This window comes from Stomoxys calcitrans, chromosome 1 (genome assembly GCF_963082655.1).
Source record: "Stomoxys calcitrans chromosome 1, idStoCalc2.1, whole genome shotgun sequence".
Taxonomy (NCBI): Eukaryota; Metazoa; Arthropoda; class Insecta; order Diptera; family Muscidae; genus Stomoxys; species Stomoxys calcitrans.
In genome coordinates this window covers 16,075,214-16,094,021 of record NC_081552.1, presented here as the reverse complement: position 1 = coordinate 16,094,021, position 18,808 = coordinate 16,075,214, and the positions used below count along the sequence as shown (strand labels likewise).

Here is an 18,808-nt window from a genome sequence, read left to right as displayed (position 1 = left end):
ATTCTCGAAATTTTCTTCTGGCGACGAAATTCATTGACCACATATTTTTATCTTAATGTGCGGTTATAAAAAGAAGTCATTAAGACATCAAATTATGGTGCACCATTCATAAATGACCGCCCTACGTTGCTCAATTGGGACAGTCGCCACATGAGTAGTTTTGTCGAATAAAGAGGCAACAATTTGCTTCGAAGTGCTTCTGGGCTCATACGCTTACATCCACGATTCGCCAGGTGTGATGATCTTGAAGCACCGCGAGCGTATTTTTTTATACCCGTCACCATAGGCTGGGGGTTTACTAATCTAGTCATTCCGTTTGTAACGCCTCGAAATATTGATTTAGGACCCCATAAAGTGTATATATTCTTGATCGTCTCAACATTCTGATTCGAACTAGCCATGTCCGTCTGTCGAAATCACGATAGGTGTCGAACGCGTAGAGCTAGCCGCTTGAAATTTTGCACAGATACTTTATATTGATGTGGGTCGTCGGGGACTGCCAATGGGCCATGTCGTTTCAGATTTGGATAAAGCTACCATATAAACAGATCTCTCGATATGACTTCTTGAGCCCCAATCACAATTTTTGTCCGATTTTTGCATGTGGTGTTCCGTTATGTCCTCCAACAACTGTGCCTAGTATGATCCAAATCGGTAAAGAACTGGATATAGCTCCCATATAAACCGAACTCTCTATTTGACTTCTTGAGACCCTGGAAGTCGCAATTTTTGTCCGATGTGGCTGAAATTTTGCACATAGTGTTCCGTTATGACTTCCAACAACTATACCAAGTACGGTCTAAACATGATATAACATGATAGAGCACCCATGTTTTAGCAGAATTCATGGTGGTGGGTTCCCAAGATTCGGCCCGGGCGAACTTAGCACGCTTTTACTTGTTTCAACATTTCTTCGCGTCGAAATCTAAGACGATCTAGCCATGTCCGTATGTCTGTTGTAATCACGCTGCAGCCTTCAAAAATTGAGATAATGAGCTGAAATTTGGCACAGACTCGTATTTTCTTCATACGCAGGCCAAGTTCTTGAATAGGTCATATCGGGCCAGATATGGATATGGCTGCCGTATTGCCCTATCTGCCGATTTAGGATCTTATGCCCATACAAACCACATTTTTGTCCCATTTTGCTGAAATTTTAAGTGATGATTTGTAGTAGGGACCCCGTCGTGCCACCCGATTATGGTCTATATCGTGCGATATTTACATATATTTTTGTCATATAGCACGATCGGCCGATTTTGGGTCCTATGTCCATAACAGGCGCATTTATTACCCGATTTCGCCAAAAATTTGAAACAGCCAATTGCTTTAAGCCTCCCATCATACGAACCGAATATGGCCCAGATTGGACTATATTTAGATATAGCTGGCATATAAACCGATCTGCCGATTAAGGGTCTTACGCATATAAAAGCCGTATGTATAACCTATTTTCGTCGAAATTTGAAAAAGTGAGTTGTTTTAAACCTCCCGACGTCTGACCTTAATATGGTTTAGATCGGAATATATTTCGATATAGCTGCCATATAGACTAATTTGCCGATTCAAGGTCTTAAGCCCGTAAAACCCGCATTTATTATCCAATTTCGCTGAAATTTTAAACAGTGAGTTGTTCAAAGCCTTCCGTCATCCGTCCCGAATATGATCAAGATCGAAATCGAAAGTCCGACCTAAAAGTGTTTCAGATCGAAATATATTTAGATATAGCTGCCATATAGGCCGATCTGCCGATGCAGGGTCTTAAGCCCATAAATGCCGTATTTATTATCCAATTTCGCTGAAATTTTTAACAGTGAGTTGTTCAAAGCTTTCCGTCATCCGTCCCCAATATGGTCCACATCGAAATATATTTAGATATAGCTGCTATATAGACCGATCTGCCGATTCAGGGTCTTGAGCCAATTAAAGCCGCATTAATTACACAATTTTGCTGAAATTTGAAAAGTGAGTTGTTTTAAACCTCCCGACGTCCGACCTAAATATGGTTTAAATCGGAATATATTTCGATATAACTGCCATATAGACCGATCTGCCAATTCAAGGTTTTAAACCCGTAAAAGCCGCATTTATTATCCGATTTCGTTGAAATTTGAAACAGAGAGTTGTTCAAAGCCTCCCGTCATCCGTCCCGAATATGATCAAGATCGAAATACGTTAAGGTATAGCTGATCTGCCGATTGAAGGCCTTAAGCACATAAAAACCGCATTTATAACCCGATTTTCCTGAAATTTTAAAAGTCAGTTGCTTTAAGCCTCCCGCCATCCGACTAGACTAGACTAGATAGTTGCCATATAGACCACTCATCCAGTTTAAGGTCTTAATCCCATAAAAATCGAATTTATTACCTGATTTCGCTGAAATTATGAATTGAATAAGAGTTCTCGGCACCTGAATCAAATATGATCCAGTAGAGCCCATATTTGGATAAAACTATGGATATGGTAGTGGAGTTATAATAAAATTTTTTTTGTCTGCTGAAAATGGGGAAGCAGACATTACTGCTGTTTCAGCAAATATAGTGCTGCTGTTTTAACAAACATTTCGTATTGCAATTTCAGTAAACAAAATCTGCTGTTTTAAGTACAAAAATCTGCAGAAAAAATTTTATGCTGTTTTATGTTTGTCTATTGCAAATTGCAAATTTGCCCATGAACATTCCACAAACTGGGGCAAACTTCTCACATATCACTGAAGTGCTGTCCGATTCAAATATTAAGTTCAATGATAGAGGGCCTCCTTTTTATAGCCGAGTCCGAACGGCGTGCCGCAATGTGAAACTTCTTTGTTGTTTGCCTGTTACTTGTTTTGATTACTTTAAGCATTTTTGCAAATATGTCTGTCACGAAAGTATTTTTAAACTTCAAGCTAGGTGCTTGAAGTTCGGCCTGAAACATAATGCCGTTTTCTTGTTATTCTGTTTGTTTTTGCTTGGTTGTAAGATCGTGTTCCGGAATATTTTCAGATCTTTACCCACTTGATTGCCACTACAGCATGGATTTCGTGAAAACCGTGTGTTAAATGGTCAAAGCATTTCAGTTGAGGTTGCAGTTTTTTGTAGACTATCACCATTAAAACGATTTATGGTGTAATACACAAACAGTTTGTCCACTTTCCAGGTGTCTGAGTTCGCCTACAATAACCGTTTGCGATTTTCCAGCCCATTATTGAACAAACAAACTTTATTTTTATATAAACCCAAAAGCAAACGTTTTTGGTGGTTTCTAACCAACATATAATGAGCTGTCAATAAAACAAATATCTTGTAGCTGTCATTTCTGGTATGACAGATATACCTGTGCGAAATTGGTAACATTTCATGTCATCTAGCCTTTTTACAATATATTAAGAAAATGCTTTAGCTTAAAACGTAATTAAGTTAATGACGTGTCTTGAAAAAAATCATTTAATGAATCAGTTTCAAAATATTTTGGCATCTTTTCAAGCATTTTTTATACCGCATAATTTATGAAGCGACAAATGCCATTAACATAAATAATGGCATTGTTCAATGTTTTGTCAACAGATTTTTGCTTTTTTTTTTTGCCTCACCACCTAGACAAAATGGAAATTTAAAATATATATAAAGTTGTTCTTTAGAGAGCATCCTCCACCTTTTCACAGGGAATTAATATAGACCACAATATGTCAATCACCAATGGGAAATGTTGGCAATTTTTCAAATATTTTTTATTTCCCCAAAGTTATGAAGCGACGAAAGTAATTTGCTTAAATATTGTTGCGTTTGTTGTTGGGATTGCCCAAGGTTTTTTATTTATATTTTATTCAAAGTGAATGAGTCAAATTAGCCTAAAAGTTGTATGACAATTTATTCCATAAATACAACTAGCTGGACAGAATCCACTCTGCTGCGGCTTCTTTCACACTCTTATTATACCCACCACCATATAATGGGGGTATACTAATCTAGTCATTCCGTTAGTAGCACCTCGAAATATTTGTCCCAGACCCCTTAAGGTATATGAAATCTTGATCGTCTCGACGTTCTGAGTCGATCTAGCCATGTCCGTTCGTCCGTCTGTCGAAATTTTCCGCTTGAAATTTTTAAAAAATATTTAGTTTTGATGTATGCCGTTGGGGATTGCAAATTGGCGGTTCAGATTTGGTTATAGCCCCCATATAAACCGATTCCCCGATTGGATTTCATGATTTTGATGGATTTTCATCCGATTTGGCTAAAATCCAACATTCACGCCAACTATGATCCGAATTGGTCTTTGAACAGATATAGCTCTCATATAAATCGATCCCCGGGTTTGACTTCTTGAACCTGAAGAAACCTAAAGTCCACTAAAAATTTTTATGTTAGATCTACTTCACTCTCTTAGTTTTGGTGGTGAGTTGGAGTAGCCAAACCCTTTGCCCCGAAAGTGGATATCAGATTCATACTCTTCATCCAAAAACCATATTTGAGCTTGATATTGTAATAGTCGGTATATATGTGTGGTTTAGGAGTAGTTTATGAGGTGAAGCGTCCCTGAAACACACAAATATGTCGAGTTGGAGGGGTATGTAGGTTGGGGCGGCCACCCACACACTTAGCCCTGAAAAAATATCAACATCGTGCTCTACTCTCAAATTCCTTTTATTTGAGCCCCAATTGACATTGGTTTAGGAGGAGCTTATGGGGTGAGACGACCCCCCAAACACTTGGCCTCAAAATTGGATATCAAATTAGTTTTCTACTATCAAATACCTACACTCATAGTACAAAGTTTGCTGAGAATAGCAAACACTGTCTGCTGAATATTAGCAGTCAATTTTGCTGCTATTGTAGAGTAGTTCTGCTATTACAGCAATAGTACTGCAATTTCAGGGTAGCAGGCTTCCTGCAGAAAAGTCTGTTGTTTGCTGAAAATGACTGCTGCTTAATTATAAAGGGGATGTTAGAAGCAGAAATAGAACACATTTGTAAATGTATGTCTCAGTTGATGTTTATAATCAGCACTGAATGTATAATTTCCATAACCTTGTTCCTTTAAATTTAGATACAAAAGGCCATGCCAGTCATGTGCATTAGTAGATCAATAACAAAATATGCGATCTAGCTTAGCCACATTTCGAAATGTATACCAATGGATGGATCTGGTAGCATCTATATAGTAATATTCCCCAAACTAAAGTCATATCTTCCATCATAATTGCTAGAAAAAAATCTAAAAAATCCCTAAAGCAATCAAAACAAGTAATAGACAACCTTAAAAAGTAGTATAACAATTTTTTTTTGCAGACTTGTGTGCTCGAAACAGCAGATTTTGTTAGTTGAAATAGCAGTACGTAATGTTTGCTAATACAGCAGCCCTATGTTTGCTGAAACAGCAGTAATGTTTGCTTTCCCATTTTCAGCAGACAAAAACTGCTGTTTTAGAAACATTTTTGCTGTTTTGAATAACATATTTGCTTGAGTGTACTATTTATTGGCATAGTAGTCAAAGATGGGCGGTTTAAAGTGAGTTTTGGGGGCGGACCCTGAAATAATATCAGCATCGTGCTAGAGAACGATTTTGTTTGAGCATTTTGAAGGTGGCGATCACGATATTCAGGTCTACGGGTCTACGACCCGCAAATCCTTCTGTGTCTGTCCCAATTTAAGGGTAGAAAGTGTACTCTACTACCAAAGACTTTTTATTGCTGTCCTATTCCATCCTGATCGGCCTTCACCGAGAGATGGGGGTATACTCATTTTGTCATTCCGTTTGCAACACATCGAAATATCCATTTCCGACCCTATAGAGTATATATATTCTTAATCGTCGTAAAATTATAAGACAATCTCGCCATGTCCGTCCGTTCGTCCGTCCGACTGTCTGTTGAAATCACGCTACAGTCTTTAAAAATATAGATATTGAGCTGAAACTTTGCACAGATTTTTTTTGTCCATAAGCAGGCTAAGTTCGAAGATGGACGAAGATCGAACTATATCTTGATATAGCCCCCATATAGACCGATCCACCGATTTAGGGTCTTAGGCCATAGGCATAAAGCCACCATTATTATCCAATTTTGCTGAAATTTGGCCCAGATCGGTCCAGATTTGTATATAGCTGCCGTATAGACCGATCTTTCGATTTAAGGTCTTGGGCCTATAAAAGGCGCATTTATTGTCCGATTTTACCAAAATTTGGGACAGTGAGTTGTGTTAGGCCCTTTGACATCTTTCTTCAATTTGGCCCAGATCTGTTCAGATTTGGATATAGCTGCCATATAGACCGATCTCTCTATTTAAAGTCTGCCCCATAAAAGGCATATTTATAATTCTATTTCGCTGAAATATGAAACGGTGACTTATGCTAGGCTTTTCGACATCCTTGTCGTTTATGGTTCAGATCGGTCTATATTTAGATATGGCTACCACAAAGACCAATTTTTGTTCTACATAATTTAAAAATGACATGTCGTTATTAGACCTCTCAATATCCGTGTCGTATTTGGTCAAAATTCGACCATATTTCGATAAAGCTGCTAGGGAGCATAAATTATGCATTTTTTACCGGATTATGACAAAAGGTGGTATACATATATACCGGAGGTGGTGGTTACACAAAGTTCGGCTAGGCCGAACTTAACGCCTTTTTACATGTTTTTAATTCTTGTTGTTTGTTTAGGTTGGGTGAGGGGGATTGACCTCTACAACGTGCTTTCATTTGATTACAATATATTCTTGGTCGTCCTACATGATAGTTTGATGTTGTTTTTATTGGGAGAAGAGGGTCGGCCCCTCCGAAGCTAAGATCCAAAAGACAATATCTTGTAGTCATTTATGGTTGCGATCTACATGTCCTGCTGAACGGCAGGACGTGATCCAGATACTTGAATCCATATATCAACATTAGATTCGCACTCTACTGTTATAGACCTTTCTTTTAATTCACATATTATTCCGATCGAACTACACGTCGTATTGAAGGGTATTTAGAGGGTGGGACGGTGCCAGACTCTGTTCCAAATGTGTATACCAGATTCGTAGTCAAAACCCAAAGACCTTTCATTTGAAACCCTTTTTGTGACGTTGGTCATTCATGGCCGTTTTGCGGATTTTTGGGATTGGGGAGGCCCAGTAAACACCTTAGAACAAATTCTTATAACAGATGTGTACACAACTTCCAAACACCTTAAAGTTGATACCCATATTGTCCCAATCGGAAAATATGTCCTGTTGAGGTGTTTTTGGGGTGTGGGAGGTGGGGGCGCCCATACACCAAAGAATTAATTTTTATATCAGCTTTTTACTCTACTTTTAAATACCTTTCATTTGATACCCATATTGTCCTAATCGGTAAACATGTCCGTTCAGGTGGGTTTTGGGATGGTGGATGTTATTTGACCCCAAAGTTTTATACCATTTTCGTGTTTTTGGTGGTATGCAAAATTTCGCTTAAATCAGTGCACCCATCTCCGAAATCTGGCGTTTTTGAAAATTGTGGTAAGCGGGAGGTTCCTAGTCGAATTAAATGTTTCTTTACTAGATATTTATATCTTAGGTCTTAACAAGTAAAAGCGTGCTAAGTTCGACCGGGCCGAATCTTATATACCCTCCACCATGGATCGCATTTGTCGAGTTTTTTTTCCCGGCATCTCTTCTTAGGAAAAACGGGATATAAGAAAAGATTTTCTCTGCAATTAGAGCGATATCAAGATATGGTCCGGTTTGGACCACAATTAAATTATATGTTAGAGACCAGTGTTAAATTTCAGCCAATTCGAATAAGAATTGCACCCTTTGGGGGCTCAAGAAGTAAAATAGAGAGATCGATTTATATGGGAGCTGTATCGGGCTATAGACCGATTCAGACCATAATAAACACGTATGTTGATGGTCATGAGAGAATCCGTCGTACAAAATTTCAGGCAAATCGGATAATAATTTCGACCTCTAGAGGTTAAAGAAGTCAAGATCCCAGATCGGTTTATATGACAGCTATATCAGGTTATGAACTGATTTGAACCATACTTGGCACAGTTGTTGGATATCATGACAAAACACGTCGTGCCAAAACTCATTCAAATCGGATAAGAATTGCGCACTATAGAGGCTCTAGAAGTCAAGACCCAAGATCGGTTTATATGACAGCTTTATCAGGTTATGAACCGATTTGAACCATACTTGGCACAGTTGTTGGATATCATAACAAAACACTTCGTGCCAAGCGTTCAAGCGGCTAACTTTACTCCTTCGGAAGTTAGCGTGCTTTCGACAGACGGACGGACGGACATGGCTAGATCGACATAAAATGTCACGACGATCAAGAACATATATACTTTATGGGGTCTCAGACGAATATTTCGAAACAGAATGACGAAATTAGTGTACCCCCCATCTAATGGTGGAGGGTATAAAAATAACCATTTTCCCTCTCTCCATAAAATTGCTACACACAATGACTTGCATTAAATAGTATTGTCTAATAAAATTGCAACACTTTGTTACAGGAAATGAAATTCTATGCAAAGGGGGAGAACAAAACTTAAAATATAATAACTTTTTTCAAACATATTAAAATTGAAGTTAAATTGTCACCCAACAAACAATGACCAAGTATTTTCATGAATTTAAAGCATCAATTGGTTGACTTCTATCGTATGTCTTATATAAAATCACACAATAAAGTTGGAAACGGACCCATATGGATCTCTGTCTGTCTGTGAATATGTCCGTCTTTCCTTACATATGCCTGTGCATACAATTCCATTTGGTGAAGTGTAAACATATGTTAGAACACAGTGATGGAGTCGACTTGTTGACGACGACAATGACACCAGCAAATTCTTGTTGTTTATATTCCCAGATCATCATTTGAGGCATTTGTAAAAATTCTGGAGTTTTGTGGGTCATCAATCAGCATAATTCTTAATTAAATGCTCTTTTAGTGAAAACTGGGACCAACATGAGAATGTTTATCTCTCAGCTGGCTTCTTGTTTAAAGTTATTGTAAGACGCAAGTCCCCACTTCTCCTCATCAAGCAAACATCGTTGTCGTTATTCTAAACATTTTTTTTAAGAACCACTTGTCTGTGTGCTGTTGTTGCTTCCCCTCGTCCATTAATTTGTTTTAATTGAATTTGATTTATTTGAAAAAGTAACGGTCTAATAAACAGTTTGAAAAGTTAACGAAATATGTGCCCAGACTTGTTTTACAATAAATCTAAAATATTAAATCTAATAAAATTTTAAAACATTTCTATATAAATTTGATTGTGTAGACAAATTGGCTATATATTTCTTTTTTGAGAACACGTATTGTCAATAAATTAATCAGCATAATGAAAAGAAGACAGCCATATGGCATTCAAGCATGTGTGCAAGTCTTTTGATATCTTGTAAGTAGGGAACGTTTTTCGACTGTTTCTATTTTGAAAATTTCATTTCCGCTTTGAGTGTGTGGCGTTTGCAAATCAATCCTTCATGAGACACGCACTCAGTAATATACCCACCCATGTGCCACATAAACTTGACCCTGGCATAGGGAAAACAAAAATGAAAAATTAGAATTTTTAAATTTTATTTCCATGGCACACAAAGAGATTTTTACTTTTCTTTTTTTTTTTGGAAAAATTAAAATTTTGATTTAATTTTCAAGAATTGTAGGGGAAATTTGGATTTTATAACTTGCCCACAAAAACCAAAAAAAATTATATATATAAAAATAAAACACAATTGTTCAAAGCGAGTGAATGGAATGATTATTTTTATACATCAACGACGGATGGGGGTATACTCATTTTGTCATGCCGTTTCAAAAACACATCGAAATATTCATTCCAACCCCATAAAGTATATATATATTCTTGATCGTCGTAAAAATCTACGGCCATCCAGCCATGTCCGTCCGTCCGTCCGTCTGTATATTGAAATCACACTTCAGTCTTTAATAGTAGACATATTGAGCAAAAACTTTGCACACATTGTTTTTATACCCATCACCATAGGATGGGGGTACACTAATCTGGTCATTCCGTTTGTAATACCTTGAAATATTCGTCTAAGAGTATACATAATCTTGATCGTTGCGGCGTTCTGAGTCGATCTAGCCATGTCCGTCCGTCCGTCTGTTGAAATCACGATAGCGGTCGAACGCGTAAACTAGCCGCTTAAAATTTTGCACAGATACTTAATACTGATGTAGGTCGTTGGGGATTGCAAATAGGCCATATCGGTTCAGATTTAGATATAGCCCCCATATAAATCGATCTCCCGATTTGACTTCTTGAGCCCCAGGAAGCAGCAATTTTTGTCCGATTTATCTGATATTTTGCATTAGTATTCTGTTGGGGTTTCCAAAAAATGTACCAAATACGGTCTAAATCGGTCCATAACCTGATATAGCTTCCATGTAAACCGGTTTCTCAATCATCCTTGTTCGTTTCATAGAAGTAAGTAGAATAAAATTATGCCCTTCAACTAAATTTATTTGGTATAAATTTTTAATAGAATCCATGGTGGTGGGGTTCCCAAAACTTAGCACGCTTTTGCCTTTTTTTTTTTTGTCCTGCCCATGAAAGTTCTATGATGGGCTATATATCCGACTATATCTTGATTTAGCCCCCATATAGAGTAGAACTGGCAAACTTCCGTTGATTGCAACACTTGTTACTTTCGATATTTCTAATGATAAATATCGATAGTATCGATACTATCGTTAATTTCCCATCACCTACCTATGTTTAAAATGAAAATCAGAGGTAACACGATCCATAATGGAGGGTATATAGAATTAGCACGCTTTTAGCTAATTTTATATACCCTCCATCATGGATCACGTTTGTCAAGCTCTTTGGCCGATTTCTCTTTATAGGCAAACAATGGATAATGAATAAGAATTGCTATGGTATTTGAGTTATGCCAAGTTATGAACAGATTGGAGCCATACTTGATTTGGCTGTTGGAGACCAAAGTGGAATTTATTGTTAAAAATTTCTGCCAAATCGGTTAATAATTGCGCTCTCTAGCGACTCAAGAAGTGCAGTTTCGATATCGGTTTATATGGGAGCTATATCAGGTAATGAACCGATTTGGTCAGATAGTAATTGTGCCCACTGGAGGCTCAAGAAGTCAAGATCTGAAATCGGTTTATATGGGAGCTATATCAGGTTATGAATTGTTTTGAACCATACTTAGCACAAATGTTGAACGTAAAAATGGAATACCTGGTGCAAAATTTAAGACAAGTCGGATAAGAATTGAGCCCTCTAGAGACTCAAGAAGTGAAGGTCCAACTTAGGTTTATAGGGCAGCAATATCTTGTTATAACCCAATTTGAACCATACTTAGCACAGTTGTTGGAAATCATAAAAAAGCATCTCTTGGAAAACTTCAGCCAAATTGGTTAATAATTGCACCCTCTAATGGCTCAAGAAGTCAAGATCCAAAATCGGTTTATATGGAAGCTATATGAGGTTATGAACCGATTTGAACCGTAGTAGGCACAGTTTTTGGTGCTCAAACCAAAATACTTCATGCACAATTTTAGCCAATTTGTTTAATAATTGCGCCCTCTAGCGGCTCAAAAATTGAATATCTGATATAGGGTTATATGGGAGCTATATCAGGTAACGAACCCATGGGGCCATATTTGGTACAATTTTTGATCGTGATATCAAAACACTTCATGCTAAATTTCAGCCAAATCGAATAATAACTGCGCCCTGTAGGTTTTTATGAAGTAAGGACCCCAGATCGGTTTATATGGGAGCTATATCAGGTTATTTGACAGATTTGAAACATACTTAGCACAATTGTTGAACGTAAAAATGGAATACCTGGTGCAATGGGAAATTGCGCCCTCTAGTGGCTCAAGATGCAAGATCGGTTTATATGGAAGCTATATCTTGTTTCAGACCGATTTGAACCATACTTAGCACAGTTGTTGGAAGTCATAAAGAAACACTTCTTGCAAAATTTCAGCCAAATTGGATAAGAATTGCGCTCTTTAATGGCTCAAGAATTTAAGATCCAAGATCGGTTTATATGGCAGCTATTTCAAAATACATGGATGGAACCCATTTACAATCCCAACCAACCTACACTAACATAAAATATTTGTGCAAAATTTCAAGCACCTAGCTCTACTTCTTTGAAACATAACGTGGCTTTGACAGTCAGACAGACGGACGGACGGACGGACATGACTAGGTCGACTTAAAATGTCATGACGATCAAGAATATTTATACGTTATGAGGTCTTAGACGAATATTTAGAGGTGTTACAAAACATCCTGTTTCGGAGGGTATAAAAATCAGGAAATCGATTTATATAGAGAACAATATCGAGCACAGTTCGAATAAAACCAAATTTAGTGAAGCCATCTGGAGGTAATGAGAGAAATTATTGTAGCCTAATCGGATGCAAATTACTCCCTCAATGTCCGATCGCTTACATTTCTTAACTTTTGCGAAAAATTGATTTTTGCCGATAGTGTCGATAGGAAAAATATCAATCGATATTCAGAAAAAATAATATATCGATATTTTTCCCGTTCTGATATAGACCGCTTTGTGACCGATAGCCACATTTATTATCCGAATTCGCTGAAATTTAGGGCAATGAGTTATGTTAAGGCATTCTATATCCTTGTTTTATTTGGCCCAGATCGGTCTAGATTTGGATATAGCTGCCATATGACCCGATCTCTCGATTATAGGTCTTAGGCCCATAAAAGTCGCATTTGTTTTCCGATTTCGCTGAAATTTGTAACAGTGAGAAGTGTATTGACATCCATGTTAAAAATGGCCTAGATCGGTCCAGATTCGGATATAGCTGTCATATATACCAAACTATCGATTTAAGGTGTTGGGCCATAAAAGGTGCATTTATTATACGATTTCGGTGAAATCGTATAATGTTATGTTATGGCCGGAGTATGGTGGAAATCGGACTTTATTTTAATATAGCTACTGAATAACGAATGTATAGTGGTTGTATTAGACCCCTCGATTTGCGTGCCGAATTTGGTTCAAATAGTATCATATTTCGATATAGTCCGTTTTTAATTAATTTTCTTCAATATTTTTATTTTATATTTAACTAGCCGAATCGGGCCCGCTCCGCTGCCCCTACTTTAACTCTCTAATGTCTTTTTAGGGTGGGGACACTTCGCTTCGAATGTGGGTATCAAATTCGTGCCACTGTACGTTCGTTCGAATTCTGGCGAGAATATCGACTACAATTTAAAGCGATGGTTATCCCCTCTTAATGTTGGCGAAATTTGCGAGATAACAAGCCATGCATGGTCATTTAAATTCTCCCCAAAGAGGTTTCACACTGCGGCACGCCGTTCAAACTTGGCTATAAAAAAAGGTCCCTTATCATGGAGTTTATACTTGAATCGGAAAAAACACTCATTGATGTGTGAGAAGTTTGCTCCTGCTAGGTTCATGGGCAAAATATTTTATATGAGCCCCATATAGGCATGAGCGGTAAATAAGTTATGTTTGGGGGTGGACTGAACGCAATGAGTCTCAGTTTCGTACTCTACTCCCAAATAGATCTTATATCAGCTATTTGAGAGCCAAACACATGGCTCTTTATATGGAAATCAAAATCGTTTTTTGCTCTCAAGCACCTTTTGTTTTAGCCCTATTTGTTGTGATTGGTCTATATATCGATTTGCCGAATTTTGGGTGGCCCCAAAAATAGAAATCATATTTTGCAAGAGTGCAAAAAAATTTTAAAATTTCAGAGATCCAATCTCCGAGATCTGGTTTTTTGGAAAATTAGGGTAATGAGAAGTGCTTTTAAGGGAAGGTATGGAACATCAGACATTTCGACTCAAATGATATAAAATGTGTGCTTCACTCCCAAATCCCTTTAATCCTGGTAAATATGAACCGTTTGGAGGGAGTTTTGGAAATGGGGCGCTCACTTTGGCCTGAAAATAGATATAAGATTTGTTCTTTACTCCTAAATACCTAAATTTAGCTGCCATATAGACCGATCTCCCGATCTGAAGCCCATAAAAGCCCTATTTATTGGGTTGCCCAAAAAGTAATTGCGGATTTTTTAAAAGAAAGTAAATGCATTTTTAATAATACTTAGAATGAACTTTAATCAAATATACTTTTTTTTTACATTTTTTTCTAAAGCAAGCTAAAAGTAACTGCTGATAACTGACAGAAGAAAGAATGCAATTACAGAGTCACAAGCTGTGAAAAAATTGTCAACGCCGACTATATAAAAAATCTGCAATTACTTTTTGGGCAACCCAATATTATCCGATTTCGCTGAAATTTGAAACAATTGGTAGTTTTAGGTCTCCCGACATCCACCCCAAATATGGTTCAGATCGGACTATATTAAGATATAGCTGCCATACAAACCGATATCCCGATAAAGGGTCTGAAGCGAATAAAAGCTTTATTTTTTATGCGATTTCGCTGAAATTTGAAATAGTAAGTAGCTTTAGGCCAGCCACCATCCGACCCAAATATGGTAAAGATCGGACTGTATTTAGATATAGCTGTCATATAGACCCATATGCCGATTAAGTGTCTGAAGCTCATAAAAGCTTTATTTATTACCCGATTTTGTTGAAATTTGAAATAAAAAATTCAACAGTGACTTATATTTATAAGATCACTTAATGTCCGTGCCGAATTTGGGTGCATAAGTTATCCAATTTTCATCGGATTGTGACGAATGGGGGTTTGCATATACACCCCGGAACTTAATGCATTTTTACTTATTTGCTTTATTTTTGACTTCTTTCAAAGTTTGTTTTTTGTTTCTGTCATTTTATCGACTTTGGACATATCCGTCATGCAACATTCAAAAAGGGGTGGCATTAATGAAGTAAACAAAATTTAAAAAGGGCCACATCATGCACATCATTGAAAACTCGTTGTAGCATTTCTGTTGAATTTGTATATTTCACATCTCATGGAAAGGGGCCACACATTTCTCCATGCATCGAAGTAAACTTTCTGCATATAGGGGCTGGTATATTGGGAAAGAAATCATTTTGAAAAAAAAAGGAAAACATCTTGGGTGTTTTGTAAATATTTACAAGATTTACGTATTTGTTTTATTTTCTTTTATTTTTGAAAAACGGAAAGTTTATTTGTCTTTTGTTTTATTAATTATTTCCCTCTCAAATTAACGTAATTTTTTTTGCTTTTGTTATTTTTTCAGACTTTATTATCGGAATCAACAGCAGATGATCAACATTGGCCCAAAGAACTGATTTTATTGCGAGAAAAATTTACAGCTAAAAGCCAACTGGAGATTGCCCAATTGCAAATTAAACATGCTGATGAGGTGAGTTTAGGAGGTTTAAGACAAAACTGTTTTTAAAGGTTAATAACACATGACCAAAGTAAAAGCGTGCTAAGTTCGGCCGGGCCGAATCTTGGCCCCTGGATTCTGCTAAAAATTTATACAAAATGAATTAAGTTGTAGGGCATAATTTTATTCTACATACCAAGCTTTTGTCAAACCAGCAAAAATTAAAGCTTTTAGAAACCGAACAAGGATAATCGAGAGACCGGTTTACATGGGAGCTATATCAGGTTAGAGACCGATTTTGGAAGTCATAAGAAAATTTCAGCCAACTCGGAAAAAAATTGCGGCTTCCAGGGGCTCATGAAGTCAAATCGGGAGATCGGTTTATATGGGAGTTATATCAGGTTATAGACCGGTTCGGACCGTACGTGGCTCAGTTGTTGGAAGTCGTAAAAGAACACCACGTGCTAATTTTCAGCCAAGTCGGACAAAAATTACGGCTTTCAAGGGCTGAAGAAGTCAAAGTTATCAAAGTCAAGTTATGGTCTGATTTGGACCGTACTTGGCACAATTGTTGGAAGACCCTAAATAGGCAGCTCGGTCTATATGGCAGCTATAACGAAATACATATCTAAATATAGTCTAATCTAGATTATATTTCTTTGGGATATCGATGGGCCCAATGAAACTCATTGCTCCAAATTTCAACTAAGTCGGATAATAAATGCGCCTGTTATAGGCTTAAGACCCTTTATTGGCAGATCGGTCTATATTTGCAGCTATATCGACCTGGACCGGACAAAGGAGGAGCCTAGTCCAACTGAAAGTTCCAATTTGCTGCGAAATCGGGTATTTAATGCGGCTTAAGATCTTTAATCGCCAGAACAGTCTATATGACAGCTTTATCTAAATATAGCCCGGCACAGGATAACTAACAGCATCACACAGGCTGGAACTTTGAGCTCCAATCTCGTTATCACCGGAAGCTTAGCTGGGAGCTGCTGGGCACGTCCATATGTTGCGGATAGTAAAATGCTTTATACGGAGTAGCTGCAACTATAGTCCCGCACAATCAGCGGTGTCGCGTGGAGACCCTCAGTGAGAGGCCAGGTTGCACCAGCTCTTGCTTAAATATTGAGTGCCTATGGTGCTCTATACGGTAAGGCGAGATGTTATCGCCTTTAAATAACCAATGCCCATGATGTTCTCCTATAAGAGCTTGACGAGGATAGCCACCTCCACTACAATACAATACACAGAAAAAAATAACTTTTAGAAAAAAACCAACTACCAAATTTGTATGTGAAACTTTACATTCTTAACGAATTTAAGCATTGAATCGAAGACATTATTTGTTGAAGTACGTAAGTAAGTCTCTACAAGAGACTTGACAGACAAAATTATTCAAATCTTATAGACTTTTAACAAATTCTTTAGTTGAGGTAGTTGTTAAAATAGGCGCACCACCATATAGAGCACAAAACTCCCATGCCATTCATGACTTGCAAACCCAGGTTCGAGTACCCCGGTCGGCCAAAAACAAAATAAAAATTTATTTTTTTTTTTTTTTCATTAAACTTTTTTTTAGAAAATTCGGCATAAAAAATATGAATTCCGTATTCAGAAAAAAAATTTTTTTTATTACTGTGCATCAGTACTTATTGAGTTATTTCATCATAAAGAACATGATGTCGGTAGGCTAGAGGATGCATTAAAGACTACCAAACGTGAGTTCAATACTCAGCGGCACCGAAGTTATTAACATTTTTAAGGGTCATAGCAGAGAGAGTGACAGAGAAAAGCCCGAGTGCTGCAGTAAAACGAACGAGACAAAGTAGCTCGAGTCGAACAAAGAAAATAAAAACACCACCACCCGAAGCAAAGCACATGAGTTGGCTGGTTGGAGAGTTTTTTGTCTTGCTTACATATTGTTGTTGTTGTTATATGTTGGCTTGCTTTGGGTTATTGAGATTCAAAATAAATCGTGGTTGTTTTTATACCCTCCACCATAAGATGGGGGGTATACTAATTTCGTCATTCTGATTGTAACTACTCGAAATATCCTCTTAGACCCTATAAACCGATCTTGGGTCTTGACTTCTTGAGCCTCTAGAGTGCGCAATTCTTATCCGATCGGGATGAAATTTTGCACCACGTGTTTTGTTGTGATATCCAACAACTGTGCCAAGTATGGTTCAAATCGGTTTATAACCTGATAAAGCTGCCATATAAACCGATCTTGGGTCTTGACTTCTTGAGCCTCTAGAGTGCGCAATTCTTATCCGATTGGAATGAAATTTTGCACAACGTGTTCCGTTATTATATCCAACAATTGTGCCAAGTATGGTTCAAATCGGTCCATAACCTTATATAGCTGTCATATAAACCGATCTTGGGTCTTGACTTCTTGAGCCTCTAGAGGGCGCAATTCTTTTCCAATTTGAATGAATTTTGGCACGTAGTATTTTGTTATGATATCCAACAACTGTGCCAAATATGGTTCAAATCGGTTTATAACCTGATATAGCTGTCATATAAACAGATCTGGGGACTTGACTTCTTGAGCTTCTAAAGGGCGCAATTCCTATCCGATTTGGCTGAAATTTCGCAAGACGTTTTTTATTGTTACTTTCAACAACTATTTCAAATAAAGTACAAGTCGGTTCATAACCTGATATATCTGTCATATAAACCAATCTGGGATCTTGACTTCTTGAGCCTCTAGAGGTCGCAATTATTATCCGATTTGCCCGACATTTTGTACGACGGATTCTCTCATGACCATTAGCATATGTGTTTATTATGGTCTGAATCGGTCTATAGCCCGATACAGCTCCCATATAAATCGATCTCTCTATTTTACTTCTTGAGCCCACAAGGAGCGCAATTCTTATTCGAATTGGCTGACATTTTACACAGGTCTCCAACATAAATATAATTTAATTGTTATCCAAACCGGACCATATCTTAATATCGCTCTAATAGCAGAGCAATTTTTATCTGTGTAACATAGACTATATTCGGTTTGGATATCGATTGGCTCAATGAAACTTCCCTGTTTCAAATTTCAGTAAAATCGGATAATAAATGAACCTAAATAGGCAAATCGGACTATATGACAACGATATCCGTATGTTTGGTCCAATTTCGACCATATTCGGTATGTATTTCGATGGTCCTTATAAATTTCTTATAAAGTTCTAAAATTCTAAAAAAAAATCGAGTGGTAACAGCGGCCTTTATAGCTGTAAGATCCTGAATCGACAGTTTGGTCCATATAGTAACTATATGTAAATATGGCCTGATATGAACCATATTTAGATCCTATTTCGGGACACTTATAAAACTCACTGTTTTAAATATCTGCGAAATCGGATAATACATGAGGCTTTTATGAGCTTAGGACCTAAATCGGTCTATGACCCTTCCACATCCGTGTTCAATATGGCACCCATCGGTCTATATTTGAATATAGCTGCCATATAGAGCGATCTGCCGGTCTTGGGCAAAAAGGCGCACTTATTATCAAATTGACGTAGTGACCTATGTTAGG

General features: G+C 37.4%; 1 protein-coding gene across 8 annotated transcripts in view; it reads left to right on the top strand.

Annotated features, from left to right (window-relative positions):
- LOC106094211 (pericentrin) overlaps positions 1 to 18,808 on the top strand; it is a 173,254-nt gene that overhangs the window by 104,985 nt on the left and 49,461 nt on the right. For all 8 annotated transcript variants that reach the window (XM_059360965.1, XM_059360962.1, XM_059360958.1 and 5 more), the window contains one exon: positions 15,166 to 15,291. In XM_059360965.1, coding sequence (XP_059216948.1) covers positions 15,166 to 15,291 — 126 coding nt within the window. The remainder of the gene's footprint in view (positions 1 to 15,165; positions 15,292 to 18,808) is intronic.